This window comes from Leptodactylus fuscus, unplaced genomic scaffold (genome assembly GCF_031893055.1).
Source record: "Leptodactylus fuscus isolate aLepFus1 unplaced genomic scaffold, aLepFus1.hap2 HAP2_SCAFFOLD_802, whole genome shotgun sequence".
NCBI classification, from domain to species: domain Eukaryota; kingdom Metazoa; phylum Chordata; class Amphibia; order Anura; family Leptodactylidae; genus Leptodactylus; species Leptodactylus fuscus.
Window position 1 is genome coordinate 25,458 of NW_027440842.1, and position 26,654 is coordinate 52,111.

The following is a 26,654-nucleotide window of genomic DNA, read 5'->3' on the forward strand; positions in this document are numbered from 1 at the left end:
TAGAAAGAAGATGTGGCTGGAATAGTTCTCAGGTGCCATGTCGCATTAGCTGAGCCCCTAAAGTATCAATACAATGGAAACCCCCCATTGTGACCCCATTTTAGAAACTACACAGGTGACAGTAAACTGGAATTCACCAAGAAGTGACCCCATTTTGTAGGGACAATTTTAGGGCCTCTGCAAATGTGACGTGGTGTCCAAAAACAAAGAATATAAATCTGCACTCCAAAAGCACATATTGCTCCTTCACATCTGCACCCTGCTGGGTACAATGTGTGTATGCCCACATGTATGACACTGGTGTACCCCAGATAACGGACTTAATGCCATATGTGGGTATAAATGGCTGTTTGGGCACAGCCGGGCACAGAAGGGAAGGAGCGCTATTTTGGTTTCTGGAGCACAGTTTGGTTTTAGGACACCATGCCACTTTTGCAAAGCCCCTGAATTGCCAATAAAGTGGAATCCGCAGACATGTCACCCCATTTTGGACACTAGCCCACTCATGGGATTTATGAAGTGGTGTAACGAGCATTTTTCACCCTTGAGTGTTGCATTTATTTAGTTTCCAGAAATGAAATCACAGCTGATAATGAGAAGTTTAAAAATGAAAATTTTCCGGAGATTCGCCATTTTAGTGCCCGATATGTTGTGCCCAACTTATATCAGCAGAGACACTCCAAAAACTGGTAAGCGGGTATCCTGGGCACAACAGCTTTTAGAGCGTTCATCTCTGATACAAGGCGGGCACAATATATTACGCACAGAAATGACGGATTCCTGGAAAAATGGTCATTTTCACCTCTCACACTCAGCTTCGTATTCATTTATGGATAATAAGTTATAGCAACACTTGGGGGTTAAAAATGCTCTCTGTACCCCTGGAGAAATCCTTCAGGGGTGTAGTTTCCAAAATAAGGTCACATATCAGGGGATTCCACTTTACTGGCGTTTCAGCTCTGCAAAAGTGTCATGGCATCCAAAAACCAAACCGTCTGTGCTCCAAAAACCCAATAACCCTTCTTCCCTTCTGTGTCCGGCTGTGCCCTAATATCAGTTTATACCCACATATGACATTACGTCCGATATAACGGGTACACCAGTATCATACATGTGTCATACATGTGGCATAAACTGCAGTTTGGGCACACAGCAGGGCGCAGAAGGGAAGGAGCGCGATGAGGCTTTTGGAGTACAGAGTCAGATGTTTAGTATCTGGACGCCATGTCATGTTTGTAGAGCCTGTAAGGTACCAGAAAAGTGGATTCCCCAAAGGAGTGACCCCATTTTGAAAACTGCACCCCTCAAAGAATTTATCAGGGGGTGCAGTGAGTATTAGTATCGCAGGCGTGACTGCACAGCGGATGGCGAAGAGGGAATATATAAGCTGTGCGGAGGACATTGCAGACACCAAATTCCCTACTATGTCCCCGTAGCTCCTATGATTGGGGGAGTCACTCTGGGGGTCACTTTGGGGGTCACTTCTGGTGTCTGTTCCCTCACAAGCTGTAAATCTGGGGTGTCCCCTGATATTCGCTCGCACAGCTTATATATTCCCTACCTGCCGCAGCCAGTTGTGTTCTAATAATTTGGCGATTTTTGGGGGGTTTTGCTTTGACATTGCTAGATGCTATATTTTCTTTATTTTTCTGGTGACGCGGCCATATAAGGGCTTGTTGTTTGCAGGATGAGATGCATTTTGTAATGGCACCATCTTTGGGTGCCTACAACTTACTGATTACATTTTATTAACTCTTTCTTGCTGGATTAAAAAAAAAAAAATCAATCCTGCATTGAGTTTTACATTTTAAATTTTTCGCCATGCAGCGTACAGCATAAGTAACAAGTGTCCTTTATTCTGCGGGTCGGTACGGTTACGGCGATACCTCATTTATGTTATTTTTTTATGCGATACTAAGTCTGCAGAACAAAAACACATATGGGGACATAAATCAATGTTTTTTGCATCGCCATCTTCTGAGAGACGTAACATTTTTATTTTTCGGTTGACAGTGTTGGTTGAGGGCTTATTTTTTGCGGGAAAATGTGCGCTTTTTATTGGCATTGTTGTGGGGTGAATATGACTTTTTGATCACTTTTTATAGCATATTTTGTAGGATGAGATGGCAAAAAATCATTATTTCCGGCGAGTTTTTTCCGGGTTTTTTTTCCGACGTTCACCGTGTACATTAAATATTATTTCAGTTTTATTGTACAGGTTGTTACGGACGCGGCGATACCAAATATGCATTGCTTTTTTTAATTTTTAGTGCTTTTTTTTATATAATTCATTTTTTATAGAAAAAAGGGATTTTTGGACTTTAGAACTTTATTACTTTTTTCATACACTTTTTTTTTTTTTTTAACTTTTTTTTTTACTTTTTCATGTGTCCCTTTAGGACACTTGAATCAGTTGATGCTTTGATGAAAGCATCAACTGATTCTACACAGTAGCAGACAGGACACGAGCAGGACATGAGCCTGCTCGTGTCCTGTAAGCTGCAGAGGAAGTGAGACACATCGCTCACTTCCTCCACCGCCTGGCAGGATCACCAGGTATGTGGGGCTCCGGTAGTCTGGGGTCACTGGCCAGACCCCAGACTACCTTCTACTGACATCGGCACCCCCCGATCTCGCCGCGGGGGGTGCCGATCGGGTTAACCTGTCGGCGGATCCCTTTCGATCGCGCCGTGATGTTTGACGGCGCGATCGAAAGGGTTAACACGTCCAGTCGGACTCAGTTCCGACTGGACGTTATGGAGGAAGGGGTTAGGTGTTAGTAACACCTAACCCCTGTCCCCCCCGCACCCCTCCCCCCGCCAGAAAGGTACCTAAAGGCCGGACGTATTTCGGCAATAGTCCGGTCTTTAGGTACCAGCACATGAGGCCGTAAATTTACGTACGGCGGTCCTCATGTGGTTAATCACCCTAGACCACCAGGACCAATGACACTAACCCGTTTATAACACTAGACCCCCAGGACCAATGACATTAACCCCTTTAATCACCCTAGACCCCCAGGACCAATAACATTAACCCCTTTAATTAACGGTAGACCACCAGGACCAATGACACTAACCCGTTTATAACCCTAGACCCCCAGGACCAATGACATTAACCCCTTTAATCACCCTAGACCCCCAGGACCAATGACACTAACCCCTTTAATCACCCTAGACCCCCAGGACCAATAACATTAACCCCTTTAATTAAACGTACACCACCAGGACCAATGACATTAACCCCTTTAATCACCCTAGACCACCAGGACCAATGACACTAACCCCTTTAATCACCCTAGACCCCCAGGACCAATAACATTAACCCCTTTAATTAAACGTACACCACCAGGACCAATGACATTAACCCCTTTAATCACCCTAGGCCACCAGGACCAATGACACTAACCCCTTTAATCACCCTAGACCCCCAGGACCAATAACATTAACCCCTTTAATTAAACGTACACCACCAGGACCAATGACATTAACCCCTTTAATCACCCTAGACCACCAGGACCAATGACACTAACCCCTTTAATCACCCTAGACTACCAGGGACACCATGCACCAGGCACCCCAAGTGGTTACAGACTACCTGCAGGAGAACAGCAGGGGCCCCTAGTGGTTACAGACTACATGGAGGAGAAGAGCAGGGGCCCCTAGTGGTTACAGACTACATAGAGGAGAACAGCAGGGGCCCCTAGTGGTTACAGACTACATGGAGGAGAAGAGCAGGGGCCCCTAGTGGTTACAGACTACATAGAGGAGAACAGCAGGGGCCCCTAGTGGTTACAGACTACATAGAGGAGAACAGCAGGGGCCCCTAGTGGTTACAGACTACATGGAGGAGAAGAGCAGGGGCCCCTAGTGGTTACAGACTACATAGAGGAGAACAGCAGGGGCCCCTAGTGGTTACAGACTACATGGAGGAGAAGAGCAGGGGCCCCTAGTGGTTACAGACTACATAGAGGAGAACAGCAGGGGCCCCTAGTGGTTACAGACTACATGGAGGAGAACAGCAGGGGCCCCTAGTGGTTACAGACTACATGGAGGAGAACAGCAGGGGCCCCTAGTGGTTACAGACTACATGGAGGAGAACAGCAGGGGCCCCTAGTGGTTACAGACTACATAGAGGAGAACAGCAGGGGCCCCTAGTGGTTACAGACTACATGGAGGAGAACAGCAGGGGCCCCTAGTGGTTACAGACTACATGGAGGAGAACAGCAGGGGCCCCTAGTGGTCACAGACTACATGGAGGAGAACAGCAGGGGCCCATAGTGGTTACAGACTACATGGAGGAGAACAGCAGGGGCCCCTAGTGGTTACAGACTACATAGAGGAGAACAGCAGGGGCCCCTAGTGGTTACAGACTACATGGAGGAGAAGAGCAGGGGCCCCTAGTGGTCACAGACTACATGGAGGAGAACAGCAGGGGCCCCTAGTGGTTACAGACTACATGGAGGAGAAGAGCAGGGGCCCCTAGTGGTTACAGACTACATGGAGGAGAACAGCAGGGCCCCCTAGTGGTTACAGACTACATGGAGGAGAAGAGCAGGGGCCCCTAGTGGTTACAGACTACATAGAGGAGAACAGCAGGGGCCCCTAGTGGTTACAGACTACATGGAGGAGAACAGCAGGGCCCCCTAGTGGTTACAGACTACATGGAGGAGAAGAGCAGGGGCCCCTAGTGGTTACAGACTACATGGAGGAGAACAGCAGGGGCCCCTAGTGGTTACAGACTACATAGAGGAGAACAGCAGGGGCCCCTAGTGGTTACAGACTACATGGAGGAGAAGAGCAGGGGCCCCTAGTGGTTACAGACTACATAGAGGAGAACAGCAGGGGCCCCTAGTGGTTACAGACTACATGGAGGAGAACAGCAGGGGCCCCTAGTGGTTACAGACTACATGGAGGAGAAGAGCAGGGGCCCCTAGTGGTTACAGACTACATGGAGGAGAACAGCAGGGCCCCCTAGTGGTTACAGACTACATGGAGGAGAAGAGCAGGGGCCCCTAGTGGTCACAGACTACATAGAGGAGAACAGCAGGGGCCCCTAGTGGTTACAGACTACATAGAGGAGAACAGCAGGGGCCCCTAGTGGTCACAGACTACATAGAGGAGAACAGCAGGGGCCCCTAGTGGTTACAGACTACATGGAGGAGAAGAGCAGGGGCCCCTAGTGGTTACAGACTACATGGAGGAGAACAGCAGGGGCCCCTAGTGGTCACAGACTACATAGAGGAGAACAGCAGGGGCCCCTAGTGGTCACAGACTACATGGAGGAGAAGAGCAGGGGCCCCTAGTGGTCACAGACTACATAGAGGAGAACAGCAGGGGCCAATAGTGGTCACAGACTACATAGAGGAGAACAGCAGGGGCCCCTAGTGGTTACAGACTACATAGAGGAGAACAGCAGGGGCCCCTAGTGGTTACAGACTACATGGAGGAGAAGAGCAGGGGCCCCTAGTGGTCACAGACTACATAGAGGAGAAGAGCAGGGGCCCCTAGTGGTTACAGACTACATGTAGGAGAACAGCAGGGGCCCCTAGTGGTTACAGACTACATAGAGGAGAACAGCAGGGGCCCCTAGTGGTTACAGACTACATAGAGGAGAACAGCAGGGGCCCCTAGTGGTTACAGACTACATGGAGGAGAAGAGCAGGGGCCCCTAGTGGTTACAGACTACATGGAGGAGAACAGCAGGGGCCCCTAGTGGTTACAGACTACATAGAGGAGAACAGCAGGGGCCCCTAGTGGTTACAGACTACATGGAGGAGAACAGCAGGGGCCCCTAGTGGTCACAGACTACATGGAGGAGAACAGCAGGGGCCCCTAGTGGTTACAGACTACATGGAGGAGAACAGCAGGGGCCCCTAGTGGTTACAGACTACATGGAGGAGAACAGCAGGGGCCCCTAGTGGTTACAGACTACATGGAGGAGAACAGCAGGGGCCCCTAGTGGTCACAGACTACATAGAGGAGAAGAGCAGGGGCCCCTAGTGGTCACAGACTACATGTAGGAGAACAGCAGGGGCCCCTAGTGGTTACAGACTACATGGAGGAGAACAGCAGGGGCCCCTAGTGGTCACAGACTACATAGAGGAGAAGAGCAGGGGCCCCTAGTGGTCACAGACTACATAGAGGAGAAGAGCAGGGGCCCCTAGTGGTTACAGACTACATAGAGGAGAACAGCAGGGGCCCCTAGTGGTCACAGACTACATAGAGGAGAACAGCAGGGGCCCCTAGTGGTTACAGACTACATGGAGGAGAACAGCAGGGGCCCCTAGTGGTTACAGACTACATGGAGGAGAACAGCAGGGGCCAATAGTGGTCACAGACTACATGGAGGAGAACAGCAGGGGCCCCTAGTGGTTACAGACTACATGGAGGAGAACAGCAGGGGCCCCTAGTGGTTACAGACTACATGGAGGAGAACAGCAGGGGCCCCTAGTGGTTACAGACTACATGGAGGAGAACAGCAGGGGCCCCTAGTGGTTACAGACTACATGGAGGAGAAGAGCAGGGGCCCCTAGTGGTTACAGACTACATGGAGGAGAACAGCAGGGGCCCCTAGTGGTTACAGACTACATAGAGGAGAACAGCAGGGGCCCCTAGTGGTTACAGACTACATGGAGGAGAAGAGCAGGGGCCCCTAGTGGTCACAGACTACATAGAGGAGAAGAGCAGGGGCCCCTAGTGGTTACAGACTACATGGAGGAGAAGAGCAGGGGCCCCTAGTGGTTACAGACTACATGGAGGAGAAGAGCAGGGGCCCCTAGTGGTTACAGACTACATGGAGGAGAACAGCAGGGGCCCCTAGTGGTTACAGACTACATGGAGGAGAAGAGCAGGGGCCCCTAGTGGTCACAGACTACATAGAGGAGAAGAGCAGGGGCCCCTAGTGGTTACAGACTACATGGAGGAGAACAGCAGGGGCCCCTAGTGGTTACAGACTACATGGAGGAGAACAGCAGGGGCCCCTAGTGGTTACAGACTACATAGAGGAGAACAGCAGGGGCCCCTAGTGGTTACAGACTACATGGAGGAGAACAGCAGGGGCCCCTAGTGGTTACAGACTACATGGAGGAGAACAGCAGGGGCCCCTAGTGGTTACAGACTACATGGAGGATAACAGCAGGGGCCCCTAGTGGTCACAGACAACATAGAGGAGAACAGCAGGGGCCCCTAGTGGTTACAGACTACATGGAGGAGAACAGCAGGGGCCCCTAGTGGTTACAGACTACATGGAGGAGAACAGCAGGGGCCCCTAGTGGTTACAGACTACATGGAGGAGAACAGCAGGGGCCCCTAGTGGTTACAGACTACATGGAGGAGAACAGCAGGGGCCCCTAGTGGTTACAGACTACATGGAGGAGAACAGCAGGGGCCCCTAGTGGTTACAGACTACATGGAGGAGAACAGCAGGGGCCCCTAGTGGTCACAGACTACATACAGGAGAACAGCAGGGGCCCCTAGTGGTCACAGACTACATAGAGGAGAAGAGCAGGGGCCCCTAGTGGTCACAGACTACATAGAGGAGAACAGCAGGGGCCCCTAGTGGTTACAGACTACATGGAGGAGAAGAGCAGGGGCCCCTAGTGGTTACAGACTACATAGAGGAGAACAGCAGGGGCCCCTAGTGGTCACAGACTACATAGAGGAGAAGAGCAGGGGCCCCTAGTGGTTACAGACTACATAGAGGAGAACAGCAGGGGCCCCTAGTGGTTACAGACTACATGGAGGAGAACAGAAGGGGCCCCTAGTGGTCACAGACTACATAGAGGAGAACAGCAGGGGCCCCTAGTGGTCACAGACTACATAGAGGAGAACAGCAGGGGCCCCTAGTGGTTACAGACTACATGGAGGAGAACAGCAGGGGCCCCTAGTGGTTACAGACTACATGGAGGAGAACAGCAGGGGCCCCTAGTGGTTACAGACTACATAGAGGAGAAGAGCAGGGGCCCCTAGTGGTCACAGACTACATGGAGGAGAACAGCAGGGGCCCCTAGTGGTCACAGACTACATAGAGGAGAACAGCAGGGGCCAATAGTGGTCACAGACTACATAGAGGAGAACAGCAGGGGCCCCTAGTGGTTACAGACTACATATAGGAGAACAGCAGGGGCCCCTAGTGGTCACAGACTACATGGAGGAGAAGAGCAGGGGCCCCTAGTGGTCACAGACTACATAGAGGAGAACAGCAGGGGCCAATAGTGGTCACAGACTACATAGAGGAGAACAGCAGGGGCCCCTAGTGGTTACAGACTACATAGAGGAGAACAGCAGGGGCCCCTAGTGGTTACAGACTACATGGAGGAGAAGAGCAGGGGCCCCTAGTGGTCACAGACTACATAGAGGAGAAGAGCAGGGGCCCCTAGTGGTTACAGACTACATGGAGGAGAACAGCAGGGGCCCCTAGTGGTTACAGACTACATAGAGGAGAACAGCAGGGGCCCCTAGTGGTTACAGACTACATGGAGGAGAACAGCAGGGGCCCCTAGTGGTTACAGACTACATGGAGGATAACAGCAGGGGCCCCTAGTGGTCACAGACTACATGGAGGAGAACAGCAGGGGCCCCTAGTGGTTACAGACTACATGGAGGAGAACAGCAGGGGCCCCTAGTGGTCACAGACTACATGGAGGAGAACAGCAGGGGCCCCTAGTGGTTACAGACTACATGGAGGAGAACAGCAGGGGCCCCTAGTGGTCACAGACTACATGGAGGAGAACAGCAGGGGCCCCTAGTGGTCACAGACTACATGGAGGAGAACAGCAGGGGCCCCTAGTGGTTACAGACTACATAGAGGAGAACAGCAGGGGCCCCTAGTGGTTACAGACTACATAGAGGAGAACAGCAGGGGCCCCTAGTGGTTACAGACTACATAGAGGAGAACAGCAGGGGCCCCTAGTGGTTACAGACTACATGGAGGAGAACAGCAGGGGCCCCTAGTGGTTACAGACTACATGGAGGAGAAGAGCAGGGGCCCCTAGTGGTTACAGACTACATAGAGGAGAAGAGCAGGGGCCCCTAGTGGTCACAGACTACATAGAGGAGAAGAGCAGGGGCCCCTAGTGGTTACAGACTACATGGAGGAGAACAGCAGGGGCCCCTAGTGGTTACAGACTACGTAGAGGAGAACAGCAGGGGCCCCTAGTGGTTACAGACTACATGTAGGAGAACAGCAGGGGCCCCTAGTGGTTACAGACTACATGGAGGAGAACAGCAGGGGCCCCTAGTGGTTACAGACTACATGGAGGATAACAGCAGGGGCCCCTAGTGGTCACAGACAACATAGAGGAGAAGAGCAGGGGCCCCTAGTGGTCACAGACTACATAGAGGAGAACAGCAGGGGCCCCTAGTGGTTACAGACTACATGGAGGAGAACAGCAGGGGCCCCTAGTGGTTACAGACTACATGGAGGAGAACAGCAGGGGCCCCTAGTGGTTACAGACTACATGGAGGAGAACAGCAGGGGCCCCTAGTGGTTACAGACTACATGGAGGAGAACAGCAGGGGCCCCTAGTGGTCACAGACTACATAGAGGAGAACAGCAGGGGCCCCTAGTGGTTACAGACTACATAGAGGAGAACAGCAGGGGCCCCTAGTGGTTACAGACTACATGGAGGAGAACAGAAGGGGCCCCTAGTGGTCACAGACTACATAGAGGAGAACAGCAGGGGCCCCTAGTGGTCACAGACTACATAGAGGAGAACAGCAGGGGCCCCTAGTGGTTACAGACTACATAGAGGAGAACAGCAGGGGCCCCTAGTGGTTACAGACTACATGGAGGAGAACAGCAGGGGCCCCTAGTGGTTACAGACTACATAGAGGAGAAGAGCAGGGGCCCCTAGTGGTTACAGACTACATGGAGGAGAACAGCAGGGGCCCCTAGTGGTTACAGACTACATGGAGGAGAACAGCAGGGGCCAATAGTGGTTACAGACTACATAGAGGAGAAGAGCAGGGGCCCCTAGTGGTTACAGACTACATAGAGGAGAACAGCAGGGGCCCCTAGTGGTTACAGACTACATGGAGGAGAACAGCAGGGGCCCCTAGTGGTTACGGACTACATGGAGGAGAACAGCAGGGGCCCCTAGTGGTTACAGACTACATGGAGGAGAACAGCAGGGGCCCCTAGTGGTCACAGACTACATGGAGGAGAAGAGCAGGGGCCCCTAGTGGTTACAGACTACATAGAGGAGAACAGCAGGGGCCCCTAGTGGTTACAGACTACATAGAGGAGAACAGCAGGGGCCCCTAGTGGTTACAGACTACATGGAGGAGAACAGCAGGGGCCCCTAGTGGTTACAGACTACATGGAGGATAACAGCAGGGGCCCCTAGTGGTTACAGACTACATGGAGGAGAACAGCAGGGGCCCCTAGTGGTCACAGACTACATGGAGGAGAACAGCAGGGGCCCCTAGTGGTTACAGACTACATGGAGGAGAACAGCAGGGGCCCCTAGTGGTTACAGACTACATAGAGGAGAACAGCAGGGGCCCCTAGTGGTTACAGACTACATGGAGGAGAACAGCAGGGGCCCCTAGTGGTTACAGACTACATGGAGGAGAACAGCAGGGGCCCCTAGTGGTTACAGACTACATAGAGGAGAACAGCAGGGGCCCCTAGTGGTTACAGACTACATGTAGGAGAACAGCAGGGGCCAATAGTGGTTACAGACTACATGGAGGAGAACAGCAGGGGCCCCTAGTGGTTACAGACTACATAGAGGAGAACAGCAGGGGCCAATAGTGGTTACAGACTACATGGAGGAGAACAGCAGGGGCCCCTAGTGGTTACAGACTACATAGAGGAGAACAGCAGGGGCCCCTAGTGGTCACAGACTACATGGAGGAGAACAGCAGGGGCCCCTAGTGGTTACAGACTACATAGAGGAGAACAGCAGGGGCCCCTAGTGGTCACAGACTACATGGAGGAGAACAGCAGGGGCCCCTAGTGGTTACAGACTACATAGAGGAGAACAGCAGGGGCCCCTAGTGGTTACAGACTACATAGAGGAGAACAGCAGGGGCCCCTAGTGGTCACAGACTACATGGAGGAGAACAGCAGGGGCCCCTAGTGGTTACAGACTACATAGAGGAGAACAGCAGGGGCCCCTAGTGGTTACAGACTACATAGAGGAGAACAGCAGGGGCCCCTAGTGGTTACAGACTACATAGAGGAGAACAGCAGGGGCCCCTAGTGGTCACAGACTACATGGAGGAGAAGAGCAGGGGCCCCTAGTGGTCACAGACTACATGGAGGAGAACAGCAGGGGCCCCTAGTGGTTACAGACTACATAGAGGAGAACAGCAGGGGCCCCTAGTGGTTACAGACTACATGGAGGAGAACAGCAGGGGCCCCTAGTGGTTACAGACTACATGGAGGAGAACAGCAGGGGCCCCTAGTGGTTACAGACTACATAGAGGAGAACAGCAGGGGCCCCTAGTGGTTACAGACTACATAGAGGAGAACAGCAGGGGCCCCTAGTGGTTACAGACTACATGGAGGAGAACAGCAGGGGCCCCTAGTGGTCACAGACTACATAGAGGAGAACAGCAGGGGCCCCTAGTGGTTACAGACTACATGGAGGAGAACAGCAGGGGCCCCTAGTGGTCACAGACTACATAGAGGAGAACAGCAGGGGCCAATAGTGGTCACAGACTACATAGAGGAGAACAGCAAGGGCCCCTAGTGGTCACAGACTACATAGAGGAGAACAGCAGGGACCCCTAGTGGTTACAGACTACATAGAGGAGAACAGTAGGGGCCCCTAGTGGTTACAGACTACATGGAGGAGAACAGCAGGGCCCCCTAGTGGTTACAGACTACATGGAGGAGAACAGTAGGGGCCCCTAGTGGTCACAGACTACATGGAGGAGAACAGCAGGGCCCCCTAGTGGTTACAGACTACATGGAGGAGAACAGCAGGGGCCCCTAGTGGTTACAGACTACATGGAGGAGAACAGTAGGGGCCCCTAGTGGTCACAGACTACATGAAGGAGAACAGCAGGGGCCCCTAGTGGTCACAGACTACATGGAGGAGAACAGCAGGGGCCCCTAGTGGTTACAGACTACATAGAGGAGACCAGCAGGGGCCCCTAGTTGTCACAGACTATATAGAGGAGAACAGCAGGGGCCCCTAGTGGTCACAGACTACATGGAGGAGAAGAGCAGGGGCCCCTAGTGGTTACAGACTACATAGAGGAGAACAGCAGGGGCCCCTAGTGGTTACAGACTGCATAGAGGAGAACAGCAGGGGCCCCTAGTGGTCACAGACTACATGGAGGAGAACAGCAGGGGCTCCTAGTGGTCACAGACTACATAGAGGAGAACAGCAGGGGCCCCTAGTGGTTACAGACTGCATAGAGGAGAACAGCAGGGGCCCCTAGTGGTCACAGACTACATGGAGGAGAACAGCAGGGGCCCCTAGTGGTCACAGACTACATAGAGGAGAACAGCAGGGGCCCCTAGTGGTTACAGACTACATAGAGGAGAACAGCAGGGGCCCCTAGTGGTCACAGACTACATGGAGGAGAACAGCAGGGGCCCCTAGTGGTTACAGACTACATGGAGGAGAACAGCAGGGGCCCCTAGTGGTTACAGACTACATGGAGGAGAAGAGCAGGGGCCCCTAGTGGTCACAGACTACATGGAGGAGAACAGCAGGGGCCCCTACTGGTTACAGACTACATGGAGGAGAAGAGCAGGGGCCCCTAGTGGTCACAGACTACATAGAGGAGAACAGCAGGGGCCCCTAGTGGTTACAGACTACATGGAGGAGAACAGCAGGGGCCCCTACTGGTTACAGACTACATGGAGGAGAAGAGCAGGGGCCCCTAGTGGTCACAGACTACATAGAGGAGAACAGCAGGGGCCCCTAGTGGTTACAGACTACATGGAGGAGAACAGCAGGGGCCCCTAGTGGTTACAGACTACATGGAGGAGAACAGCAGGGGCCCCTAGTGGTTACAGACTACATGGAGGAGAACAGCAGGGGCCCCTAGTGGTTACAGACTACATAGAGGAGAACAGCAGGGGCCCCTAGTGGTTACAGACTACATAGAGGAGAACAGCAGGGGCCCCTAGTTCTTACAGACTACATAGAGGAAAACAGCAGGGGCCCCTAGTGGTCACAGACTACATGGAGGAGAACAGCAGGGGCCCCTAGTGGTCACAGACTACATGGAGGAGAACAGCAGGGGCCCCTAGTGGTTACAGACTACATAGAGGAGAACAGCAGGGGCCCCTAGTGGTTACAGACTACATGGAGGAGAACAGCAGGGGCCCCTAGTGGTTACAGACTACATGGAGGAGAGCAGCAGGGGCCCCTAGTGGTTACAGACTACATGGAGGAGAACAGCAGGGGCCCCTAGTGGTCACAGACTACATAGAGGAGAACAGCAGGGGACCCTAGTGGTTACAGACTACATGGAGGAGAACAGCAGGGGCCCCTAGTGGTTACAGACTACATGGAGGAGAGCAGCAGGGGCCCCTAGTGGTTACAGACTACATAGAGGAGAACAGCAGGGGCCCCTAGTGGTCACAGACTACATAGAGGAGAACAGCAGGGGACCCTAGTGGTTACAGACTACATGGAGGAGAACAGCAGGGGCCCCTAGTGGTTACAGACTACATGGAGGAGAGCAGCAGGGGCCCCTAGTGGTTACAGACTACATGGAGGAGAACAGCAGGGGCCCCTAGTGGTTACAGACTACATGGAGGAGAACAGCAGGGGCCCCTAGTGGTCACAGACTACATAGAGGAGAACAGCAGGGGCCCCTAGTGGTCACAGACTACATAGAGGAGAACAGCAGGGGACCCTAGTGGTTACAGACTACATGGAGGAGAACAGCAGGGGCCCCTAGTGGTTACAGACTACATGGAGGAGAACAGCAGGGGCCCCTAGTGGTTACAGACTACATGGAGGAGAACAGCAGGGGCCCCTAGTGGTTACAGACTACATGTAGGAGAACAGCAGGGGCCCCTAGTGGTTACAGACTACATGGAGGAGAACAGCAGGGGCCCCTAGTGGTCACAGACTACATGGAGGAGAACAGCAGGGGCCCCTAGTGGTTACAGACTACATGGAGGAGAACAGCAGGGGCCCCTAGTGGTTACAGACTACATGGAGGAGAACAGCAGGGGCCCCTAGTGGTCACAGACTACATGGAGGAGAACAGCAGGGGCCCCTAGTGGTCACAGACTACATGGAGGAGAAGAGCAGGGGCCCCTAGTGGTTACAGACTACATGGAGGAGAACAGCAGGGGCCCCTAGTGGTCACAGACTACATGGAGGAGAAGAGCAGGGGCCCCTAGTGGTCACAGACTACATAGAGGAGATTAGCAGGGCCCCTAGTGGTCACAGACTACATAGAGGAGAACAGCAGGGGCCCCTAGTGGTCACAGACTACATGTAGGAGAACAGCAGGGGCCCCTAGTGGTCACAGACTACATGGAGGAGAACAGCAGGGGCCCCTAGTGGTTACAGACTACATGGAGGAGAACAGCAGGGGCCCCTAGTGGTTACAGACTACATAGAGGAGAACAGCAGGGGCCCCTAGTGGTCACAGACTACATAGAGGAGAACAGCAGGGGCCCCTAGTGGTTACAGACTACATGGAGGAGAACAGCAGGGGCCCCTACTGGTTACAGACTACATGGAGGAGAACAGCAGGGGCCCCTAGTGGTCACAGACTACATGGAGGAGAACAGCAGGGGCCCCTAGTGGTTACAGACTACATGGAGGAGAACAGCAGGGGCCCCTAGTGGTCACAGACTACATGGAGGAGAACAGCAGGGGCCCCTAGTGGTTACAGACTATATAGAGGAGAACAGCAGGGGCCCCTAGTGGTTACAGACTACATAGAGGAGAACAGCAGGGGCCCCTAGTGGTTACAGACTACATGGAGGATAACAGCAGGGGCCCCTAGTGGTCACAGACTACATGGAGGAGAACAGCAGGGGCCCCTAGTGGTCACAGACTACATGTAGGAGAACAGCAGGGGCCCCTAGTGGTTACAGACTACATGTAGGAGAACAGCAGGGGCCCCTAGTGGTCACAGACTACATGGAGGATAACAGCAGGGGCCCCTAGTGGTCACAGACTACATGGAGGAGAACAGCAGGGGCCCCTAGTGGTTACAGACTACATAGAGGAGAACAGCAGGGGCCCCTAGTGGTTACAGACTACATGTAGGAGAACAGCAGGGGCCCCTAGTGGTTACAGACTACATGTAGGAGAACAGCAGGGGCCCCTAGTGGTCACAGACTACATGGAGGATAACAGCAGGGGCCCCTAGTGGTCACAGACTACATGGAGGAGAACAGCAGGGGCCCCTAGTGGTTACAGACTACATAGAGGAGAACAGCAGGGGCCCCTAGTGGTTATAGACTACATGTAGGAGAACAGCAGGGGCCCCTAGTGGTTACAGACTACATGGAGGAGAACAGCAGGGGCCCCTAGTGGTTACAGACTACATGGAGGAGAAGAGCAGGGGCCCCTAGTGGTCACAGACTACATGGAGGAGAACAGCAGGGGCCCATAGTGGTTACAGACTACATGGAGGAGAACAGCAGGGGCCAATAGTGGTTACAGACTACATGGAGGAGAACAGCAGGGGCCCCTAGTGGTCACAGACTACATAGAGGAGAACAGCAGGGGCCAATAGTGGTCACAGACTACATAGAGGAGAACAGCAGGGGCCCCTAGTGGTTACAGACTACATAGAGGAGAACAGCAGGGGCCCCTAGTGGTTACAGACTACATGGAGGAGAAGAGCAGGGGCCCCTAGTGGTCACAGACTACATAGAGGAGAAGAGCAGGGGCCCCTAGTGGTTACAGACTACATGGAGGAGAACAGCAGGGGCCCCTAGTGGTTACAGACTACATAGAGGAGAACAGCAGGGGCCCCTAGTGGTTACAGACTACATGGAGGAGAACAGCAGGGGCCCCTAGTGGTTACAGACTACATAGAGGAGAAGAGCAGGGGCCCCTAGTGGTCACAGACTACATAGAGGAGAAGAGCAGGGGCCCCTAGTGGTTACAGACTACATGGAGGAGAACAGCAGGGGCCCCTAGTGGTCACAGACTACATAGAGGAGAAGAGCAGGGGCCCCTAGTGGTTACAGACTACATGGAGGAGAACAGCAGGGGCCCCTAGTGGTTACAGACTACATAGAGGAGAAGAGCAGGGGCCCCTAGTGGTCACAGACTACATAGAGGAGAAGAGCAGGGGCCCCTAGTGGTCACAGACTACATAGAGGAGAAGAGCAGGGGCCCCTAGTGGTCACAGACTACATGGAGGAGAACAGCAGGGGCCCCTAGTGGTTACAGACTACATGGAGGAGAACAGCAGGGGCCCCTAGTGGTTACAGACTACATAGAGGAGAACAGCAGGGGCCCCTAGTGGTTACAGACTACATGGAGGAGAACAGCAGGGGCCCCTAGTGGTTACAGACTACATAGAGGAGAACAGCAGGGGCCCCTAGTGGTTACAGACTACATAGAGGAGAACAGCAGGGGCCCCTAGTGGTTACAGACTACATGGAGGAGAACAGCAGGGGCCCCTAGTGGTTACAGACTACATGGAGGAGAACAGCAGGGGCCCCTAGTGGTTACAGACTACATGGAGGAGAACAGCAGGGGCCCCTAGTGGTTACAGACTACATAGAGGAGAACAGCAGGGGCCCCTAGTGGTTACAGACTACATGTAGGAGAACAGCAGGGGCCAATAGTGGTTACAGACTACATGGAGGAGAACAGCAGGGGCCCCTAGTGGTTACAGACTACATAGAGGAGAACAGCAGGGGCCCCTAGTGGTTACAGACTACATAGAGGAGAACAGCAGGGGCCCCTAGTGGTTACAGACTACATAGAGGAGAACAGCAGGGGCCCCTAGTGGTCACAGACTACATGGAGGAGAAGAGCAGGGGCCCCTAGTGGTCACAGACTACATGGAGGAGAACAGCAGGGGCCCCTAGTGGTTACAGACTACATAGAGGAGAACAGCAGGGGCCCCTAGTGGTTACAGACTACATGGAGGAGAACAGCAGGGGCCCCTAGTGGTTACAGACTACATGGAGGAGAACAGCAGGGGCCCCTAGTGGTTACAGACTACATGGAGGAGAACAGCAGGGGCCCCTAGTGGTTACAGACTACATGGAGGAGAACAGCAGGGGCCCCTAGTGGTTACAGACTACATGGAGGAGAACAGCAGGGGCCCCTAGTGGTTACAGACTACATAGAGGAGAACAGCAGGGGCCCCTAGTGGTTACAGACTACATAGAGGAGAACAGCAGGGGCCCCTAGTGGTTACAGACTACATGGAGGAGAACAGCAGGGGCCCCTAGTGGTCACAGACTACATAGAGGAGAACAGCAGGGGCCCCTAGTGGTTACAGACTACATGGAGGAGAACAGCAGGGGCCCCTAGTGGTCACAGACTACATAGAGGAGAACAGCAGGGGCCAATAGTGGTCACAGACTACATAGAGGAGAACAGAAAGGGCCCCTAGTGGTCACAGACTGCATAGAGGAGAACAGCAGGGGCCCCTAGTGGTTACAGACTACATAGAGGAGAACAGTAGGGGCCCCTAGTGGTTACAGACTACATGGAGGAGAAGAGCAGGGGCCCCTAGTGGTTACAGACTACATGGAGGAGAAGAGCAGGGGCCCCTAGTGGTTACAGACTACATAGAGGAGAAGAGCAGGGGCCCCTAGTGGTTACAGACTACATGGAGGAGAACAGCAGGGGCCCCTAGTGGTTACAGACTACATGGAGGAGAACAGTAGGGGCCCCTAGTGGTCACAGACTACATGGAGGAGAACAGCAGGGGCCCCTAGTGGTTACAGACTACATGGAGGAGAACAGTAGGGGCCCCTAGTGGTTACAGACTACATAGAGGAGAAGAGCAGGGGCCCCTAGTGGTCACAGACTACATGGAGGAGAACAGCAGGGGCCCCTAGTGGTTACAGACTACATAGAGGAGAAGAGCAGGGGCCAATAGTGGTCACAGACTACATGGAGGAGAACAGCAGGGCCCCCTAGTGGTTACAGACTACATGGAGGAGAACAGCAGGGGCCCCTAGTGGTTACAGACTACATGGAGGAGAACAGTAGGGGCCCCTAGTGGTCACAGACTACATGAAGGAGAACAGCAGGGGCCCCTAGTGGTCACAGACTACATGGAGGAGAACAGCAGGGGCCCCTAGTGGTCACAGACTACATAGAGGAGAACAGCAGGGGCCCCTAGTGGTCACAGACTACATAGAGGAGAACAGCAGGGGCCCCTAGTGGTCACAGACTACATGGAGGAGAACAGCAGGGGCCCCTAGTGGTTACAGACTACATAGAGGAGACCAGCAGGGGCCCCTAGTTGTCACAGACTATATAGAGGAGAACAGCAGGGGCCCCTAGTGGTCACAGACTACATGGAGGAGAAGAGCAGGGGCCCCTAGTGGTTACAGACTACATAGAGGAGAACAGCAGGGGCCCCTAGTGGTTACAGACTGCATAGAGGAGAACAGCAGGGGCCCCTAGTGGTCACAGACTACATGGAGGAGAACAGCAGGGGCCCCTAGTGGTCACAGACTACATGGAGGATAACAGCAGGGGCCCCTAGTGGTCACAGACTACATAGAGGAGAACAGCAGGGGCCCCTAGTGGTTACAGACTACATAGAGGAGAACAGCAGGGGCCCCTAGTGGTCACAGACTACATGGAGGAGAACAGCAGGGGCCCCTAGAGGTTACAGACTACATGGAGGAGAACAGCAGGGGCCCCTAGTGGTTACAGACTACATGGAGGAGAAGAGCAGGGGCCCCTAGTGGTCACAGACTACATGGAGGAGAACAGCAGGGGCCCCTACTGGTTACAGACTACATGGAGGAGAACAGCAGGGGCCCCTAGTGGTTACAGACTACATGGAGGAGAACAGCAGGGGCCCCTAGTGGTTACAGACTACATGGAGGAGAACAGCAGGGGCCCCTAGTGGTTACAGACTACATGGAGGAGAACAGCAGGGGCCCCTAGTGGTTACAGACTACATGGAGGAGAACAGCAGGGGCCCCTAGTGGTTACAGACTACATAGAGGAGAACAGCAGGGGCCCCTAGTGGTTACAGACTACATAGAGGAGAACAGCAGGGGCCCCTAGTTCTTACAGACTACATAGAGGAAAACAGCAGGGGCCCCTAGTGGTCACAGACTACATGGAGGAGAACAGCAGGGGCCCCTAGTGGTCACAGACTACATGGAGGAGAACAGCAGGGGCCCCTAGTGGTCACAGACTACATGGAGGAGAACAGCAGGGGCCCCTAGTGGTCACAGACTACATGGAGGAGAACAGCAGGGGCCCCTAGTGGTTACAGACTACATGGAGGAGAACAGCAGGGGCCCCTAGTGGTTACAGACTACATGGAGGAGAAGAGCAGGGGCCCCTAGTGGTCACAGACTACATAGAGGAGAACAGCAGGGGCCCCTAGTGGTTACAGACTACATGGAGGAGAACAGCAGGGGCCCCTAGTGGTTACAGACTACATGGAGGAGAACAGCAGGGGCCCCTAGTGGTTACAGACTACATGGAGGAGAACAGCAGGGGCCCCTAGTGGTTACAGACTACATGGAGGAGAACAGCAGGGGCCCCTAGTGGTTACAGACTACATGGAGGAGAACAGCAGGGGCCCCTAGTGGTTACAGACTACATAGAGGAGAACAGCAGGGGCCCCTAGTGGTTACAGACTACATGGAGGAGAACAGCAGGGGCCCCTAGTGGTCACAGACTACATGGAGGAGAACAGCAGGGGCCCCTAGTGGTCACAGACTACATGGAGGAGAACAGCAGGGGCCCCTAGTGGTTACAGACTACATGGAGGAGAACAGCAGGGGCCCCTAGTGGTCACAGACTACATGGAGGAGAACAGCAGGGGCCCCTAGTGGTCACAGACTACATGGAGGAGAAGAGCAGGGGCCCCTAGTGGTTACAGACTACATGGAGGAGAACAGCAGGGGCCCCTAGTGGTCACAGACTACATGGAGGAGAAGAGCAGGGGCCCCTAGTGGTCACAGACTACATAGAGGAGATTAGCAGGGCCCCTAGTGGTCACAGACTACATAGAGGAGAACAGCAGGGGCCCCTAGTGGTCACAGACTACATGTAGGAGAACAGCAGGGGCCCCTAGTGGTCACAGACTACATGGAGGAGAACAGCAGGGGCCCCTAGTGGTTACAGACTACATGGAGGAGAACAGCAGGGGCCCCTAGTGGTTACAGACTACATAGAGGAGAACAGCAGGGGCCCCTAGTGGTCACAGACTACATAGAGGAGAACAGCAGGGGCCCCTAGTGGTTACAGACTACATGGAGGAGAACAGCAGGGGCCCCTAGTGGTTACAGACTACATGGAGGAGAACAGCAGGGGCCCCTACTGGTTACAGACTACATGGAGGAGAACAGCAGGGGCCCCTAGTGGTCACAGACTACATGGAGGAGAACAGCAGGGGCCCCTAGTGGTTACAGACTACATGGAGGAGAACAGCAGGGGCCCCTAGTGGTCACAGACTACATGGAGGAGAACAGCAGGGGCCCCTAGTGGTTACAGACTACATGGAGGAGAACAGCAGGGGCCCCTAGTGGTTACAGACTACATAGAGGAGAACAGCAGGGGCCCCTAGTTCTTACAGACTACATAGAGGAAAACAGCAGGGGCCCCTAGTGGTCACAGACTACATGGAGGAGAACAGCAGGGGCCCCTAGTGGTCACAGACTACATGGAGGAGAACAGCAGGGGCCCCTAGTGGTTACAGACTACATAGAGGAGAACAGCAGGGGCCCCTAGTGGTTACAGACTACATGGAGGAGAACAGCAGGGGCCCCTAGTGGTTACAGACTACATGGAGGAGAAGAGCAGGGGCCCCTAGTGGTCACAGACTACATAGAGGAGAACAGCAGGGGCCCCTAGTGGTTACAGACTACATGGAGGAGAACAGCAGGGGCCCCTAGTGGTTACAGACTACATGGAGGAGAACAGCAGGGGCCCCTAGTGGTTACAGACTACATGGAGGAGAACAGCAGGGGCCCCTAGTGGTTACAGACTACATGGAGGAGAACAGCAGGGGCCCCTAGTGGTTACAGACTACATGGAGGAGAACAGCAGGGGCCCCTAGTGGTTACAGACTACATAGAGGAGAACAGCAGGGGCCCCTAGTGGTTACAGACTACATGGAGGAGAACAGCAGGGGCCCCTAGTGGTCACAGACTACATGGAGGAGAACAGCAGGGGCCCCTAGTGGTTACAGACTACATGGAGGAGAACAGCAGGGGCCCCTAGTGGTTACAGACTACATGGAGGAGAACAGCAGGGGCCCCTAGTGGTCACAGACTACATGGAGGAGAACAGCAGGGGCCCCTAGTGGTCACAGACTACATGGAGGAGAAGAGCAGGGGCCCCTAGTGGTTACAGACTACATGGAGGAGAAGAGCAGGGGCCCCTAGTGGTCACAGACTACATGGAGGAGAAGAGCAGGGGCCCCTAGTGGTCACAGACTACATAGAGGAGATTAGCAGGGCCCCTAGTGGTCACAGACTACATAGAGGAGAACAGCAGGGGCCCCTAGTGGTCACAGACTACATGTAGGAGAACAGCAGGGGCCCCTAGTGGTCACAGACTACATGTAGGAGAACAGCAGGGGCCCCTAGTGGTCACAGACTACATGGAGGAGAACAGCAGGGGCCCCTAGTGGTTACAGACTACATGGAGGAGAACAGCAGGGGCCCCTAGTGGTTACAGACTACATAGAGGAGAACAGCAGGGGCCCCTAGTGGTCACAGACTACATAGAGGAGAACAGCAGGGGCCCCTAGTGGTTACAGACTACATGGAGGAGAACAGCAGGGGCCCCTAGTGGTTACAGACTACATGGAGGAGAACAGCAGGGGCCCCTACTGGTTACAGACTACATGGAGGAGAACAGCAGGGGCCCCTAGTGGTCACAGACTACATGGAGGAGAACAGCAGGGGCCCCTAGTGGTTACAGACTACATGGAGGAGAACAGCAGGGGCCCCTAGTGGTCACAGACTACATGGAGGAGAACAGCAGGGGCCCCTAGTGGTTACAGACTATATAGAGGAGAACAGCAGGGGCCCCTAGTGGTTACAGACTACATAGAGGAGAACAGCAGGGGCCCCTAGTGGTTACAGACTACATGGAGGATAACAGCAGGGGCCCCCTAGTGGTCACAGACTACATGGAGGAGAACAGCAGGGGCCCCTAGTGGTCACAGACTACATGTAGGAGAACAGCAGGGGCCCCTAGTGGTTACAGACTACATGTAGGAGAACAGCAGGGGCCCCTAGTGGTCACAGACTACATGGAGGATAACAGCAGGGGCCCCTAGTGGTCACAGACTACATGGAGGAGAACAGCAGGGGCCCCTAGTGGTTACAGACTACATAGAGGAGAACAGCAGGGGCCCCTAGTGGTCACAGACTACATGGAGGAGAACAGCAGGGGCCCCTAGTGGTTACAGACTACATGTAGGAGAACAGCAGGGGCCCCTAGTGGTCACAGACTACATGGAGGATAACAGCAGGGGCCCCTAGTGGTCACAGACTACATGGAGGAGAACAGCAGGGGCCCCTAGTGGTTACAGACTACATGGAGGAGAACAGCAGGGGCCCCTAGTGGTTACAGACTACATGTAGGAGAACAGCAGGGGCCCCTAGTGGTTACAGACTACATGGAGGAGAACAGCAGGGGCCCCTATTGGTTACAGACTACATGGAGGAGAACAGCAGGGGCCCCTAGTGGTTACAGACTACATGGAGGAGAACAGCAGGGGCCCCTAGTGGTCACAGACTACATGGAGGAGAACAGCAGGGGCCCCTAGTGGTTACAGACTACATGGAGGAGAACAGCAGGGGCCCCTAGTGGTCACAGACTACATGGAGGATAACAGCAGGGGCCCCTAGTGGTCACAGACTACATGGAGGAGAACAGCAGGGGCCAATAGTGGTTACAGACTACATGGAGGAGAACAGCAGGGGCCAATAGTGGTTACAGACTACATGGAGGATAACAGTAGGGGCCCCTAGTGGTTACAGACTACATGGAGGAGAACAGCAGGGGCCCCTAGTGGTTACAGACTACATGGAGGAGAACAGCAGGGGCCCCTAGTGGTTACAGACTACATGGAGGAGAACAGCAGGGGCCCCTAGTGGTTACAGACTACATGGAGGAGAACAGCAGGGGCCCCTAGTGGTTACAGACTACATGGAGGAGAACAGCAGGGGCCCCTAGTGGTTACAGACTACATGGAGGAGAACAGCAGGGGCCAATAGTGGTTACAGACTACATGGAGGAGAACAGCAGGGGCCCCTAGTGGTTACAGACTACATAGAGGAGAACAGCAGGGGCCCCTAGTGGTTACAGACTACATGGAGGAGAACAGCAGGGGCCAATAGTGGTTACAGACTACATGGAGGAGAACAGCAGGGGCCCCTAGTGGTTACAGACTACATGGAGGAGAACAGCAGGGGCCCCTAGTGGTTACAGACTACATAGAGGAGAACAGCAGGGGCCCCTAGTGGTTACAGACTACATAGAGGAGAACAGCAGGGGCCCCTAGTGGTTACAGACTACATGTAGGAGAACAGCAGGGGCCCCTAGTGGTCACAGACTACATAGAGGAGAACAGCAGGGGCCCCTAGTGGTTACAGACTACATGGAGGAGAACAGCAGGGGCCCCTAGTGGTTACAGACTACATGTAGGAGAACAGCAGGGGCCCCTAGTGGTTACAGACTACATGGAGGAGAACAGCAGGGGCCCCTAGTGGTCACAGACTACATAGAGGAGAACAGCAGGGGCCCCTAGTGGTCACAGACTACATGGAGGAGAACAGCAGGGGCCCCTAGTGGTTACAGACTACCTGCAGGATGACCCCAGTGTTATTACCCTCTGTATCTATCACCCCATGATGTCGTTGCCTCTATGCCGCCCCCTCCCCAGTCTTGTCTCCTCCATCTGTAAGTCCCTATAGAAGGACCTAATGAAGTTATCCTATATAGGACTCCGTAATATCAGACATTTCCTGACTTTTTGCGATGATTTTTCCCATACAATGCTATTTAGGGAAAGGGGGGGGGAGGGGTTTGAATATTTTTAAAACCTCTTAAAAAATGTCTTAACCTATTCTAAACCCCCATCCTGAGATCACTGGATGACTTGTGCCATGGACTGGGATCTACTGCAGTGTTTGGCAGGTTCCCTATGTTGTAGTGACATTACTATGGCGGGTATCTCAGCATGGCAACTCAATGGTTAAATCCCTGTAACGCGGCAGAGACCCTGCGCCCCCCGACGTTGTTACCCGCTCACTAACACATGTCATGTCTGTTATAGGTGTTCCTCAACCACCACCATCCAACCAGTATCTAGAGTCACCATCACCGGCTTCAGGACAGGTAAGTCACACATTGGGGCTATTGGAGGGGTCAGGTCACCGCCCAGCCCTAGATGTAATTACCCCAGCCAAGGCAACATGGCAGCCAACATGTAACATACTACCGCAGCCAAGAGCATAGGGCATGGGACCTACACCTGTAGGGACCTCCATAGACTGCTCTGTAACCCCTCAGATGCCATAGTCTTTGCTGTAACATCTATGTGGTTAGAGTGCAGGAAGAGCCCCCTCTCTCAGCCCATTGGCACCCCAAGACATGGCTGCAAGGTGCCAGCGGGTATCCAATCACTACCAGGTCTATTATATATGAGAAGAACCTTATTAGCCCAGATGGGGGCACGAAATACTACAGTACAAACGTGCAGGGTAATATATAGCATAGTAATGTATAGTATCATACACACCAGTATACTGTACTGTGGGGGCACCAGGAGGGGGACGTTATACTGTGAGGGCACCAGGAGGGGGACGTTATACTGTGGGGACACCAGTAGGGGGATGTTATACTGTGAGGGCACCAGGAGGGGACGTTATACTGTGGGGGCACCAGGAGGGGACGTTATACAGTGAGGGCACCAGGAGGGGGACATTATACAGTGAGGGCACCAGGAGGGGACGTTATACTGTGAGGGCACCAGGAGGGGGACGTTATACTGTGAGGGCACCAGGAGGGGGACGTTATACAGTGAGGGCACCAGGAGGGGGACGTTATACTGTGGGGGCCACCAAGAGGGGGACGTTATACTGTGGGGGGCACCAGGAGGGGGACATTATACTGTGAGGGCACCAGGAGGGGGACGTTATACTGTGAGGGCACCAGGAGGGGGACGTTATACAGTGAGGGCACCAGGAGGGGGACATTATACTGTGAGGGCACCAGGAGGGGACGTTATACTGTGAGGGCACCAGGAGGGGGACGTTATACAGTGAGGGCACCAGGAGGGGGACGTTATACTGTGAGGGCACCAGGAGGGGGACGTTATACTGTGAGGGCACCAGGAGGGGGACATTATACTGTGAGGGCACCAGGAGGGGGACGTTATACTGTGAGGGCACCAGGAGGGGGACATTATACTGTGAGGGCACCAGGAGGGGACGTTATACTGTGAGGGCACCAGGAGGGGGACGTTATACAGTGAGGGCACCAGGAGGGGGACGTTATACTGTGAGGGCAAGAGGAGGGGACGTTATACTGTGAGGGCACCAGGAGGGGGACGTTATACTGTGAGGGCACCAGGAGGGGGACATTATACTGTGAGGGCACCAGGAGGGGACGTTATACTGTGAGGGCACCAGGAGGGGGACATTATACTGTGAGGGCACCAGGAGGGGGACGTTATACTGTGGGGGCACCAGGAGGGGGACGTTATACTGTGGGGACACCAGGAGGGGACGTTATACTGTGGGGACACCAGGAGGGGGATGTTATACTGTGAGGGCACCAGGAGGGGACGTTATACTGTGGGGGCACCAGGAGGGGACGTTATACTGTGAGGGCACCAGGAGGGGGACGTTATACTGTGGGGGCACCAAGAGGGGGACGTTATACTGTGGGGGCACCAGGAGGGGGACATTATACTGTGAGGGCACCAGGAGGGGGACGTTATACTGTGAGGGCACCAGGAGGGGGACGTTATACAGTGAGGGCACCAGGAGGGGGACATTATACTGTGAGGGCACCAGGAGGGGACGTTATACTGTGAGGGCACCAGGAGGGGGACGTTATACAGTGAGGGCACCAGGAGGGGGACGTTATACTGTGAGGGCACCAGGAGGGGACGTTATACTGTGAGGGCACCAGGAGGGGGACATTATACTGTGAGGGCACCAGGAGGGGGACGTTATACAGTGAGGGCACCAGGAGGGGGACATTATACTGTGAGGGCACCAGGAGGGGACGTTATACTGTGAGGGCACCAGGAGGGGGACGTTATACAGTGAGGGCACCAGGAGGGGGACGTTATACTGTGAGGGCAAGAGGAGGGGACGTTATACTGTGAGGGCACCAGGAGGGGGACGTTATACTGTGAGGGCACCAGGAGGGGGACATTATACTGTGAGGGCACCAGGAGGGGACGTTATACTGTGAGGGCACCAGGAGGGGGACATTATACTGTGAGGGCACCAGGGGGGAACGTTATACTGTGAGGGCACCAGGAGGGGGACATTATACTGTGAGGGCACCAGGA

General features: G+C 54.1%; 1 protein-coding gene across 1 annotated transcript in view; it reads left to right on the plus strand.

Annotated features, from left to right (window-relative positions):
* The window catches only part of LOC142188815 (V-set and immunoglobulin domain-containing protein 10-like), a gene marked incomplete at its 3' end in the record, with an annotated part of 45,573 nt that extends 21,107 nt beyond the window's left edge, over positions 1-24,466 (plus strand). The window contains exon 7 of the mRNA XM_075262037.1: positions 24,405-24,466. Within this exon, the coding sequence (XP_075118138.1) occupies positions 24,405-24,466 (62 nt within the window). The remainder of the gene's footprint in view (positions 1-24,404) is intronic.
* Positions 24,467-26,654: the final 2,188 nt, after the last annotated feature.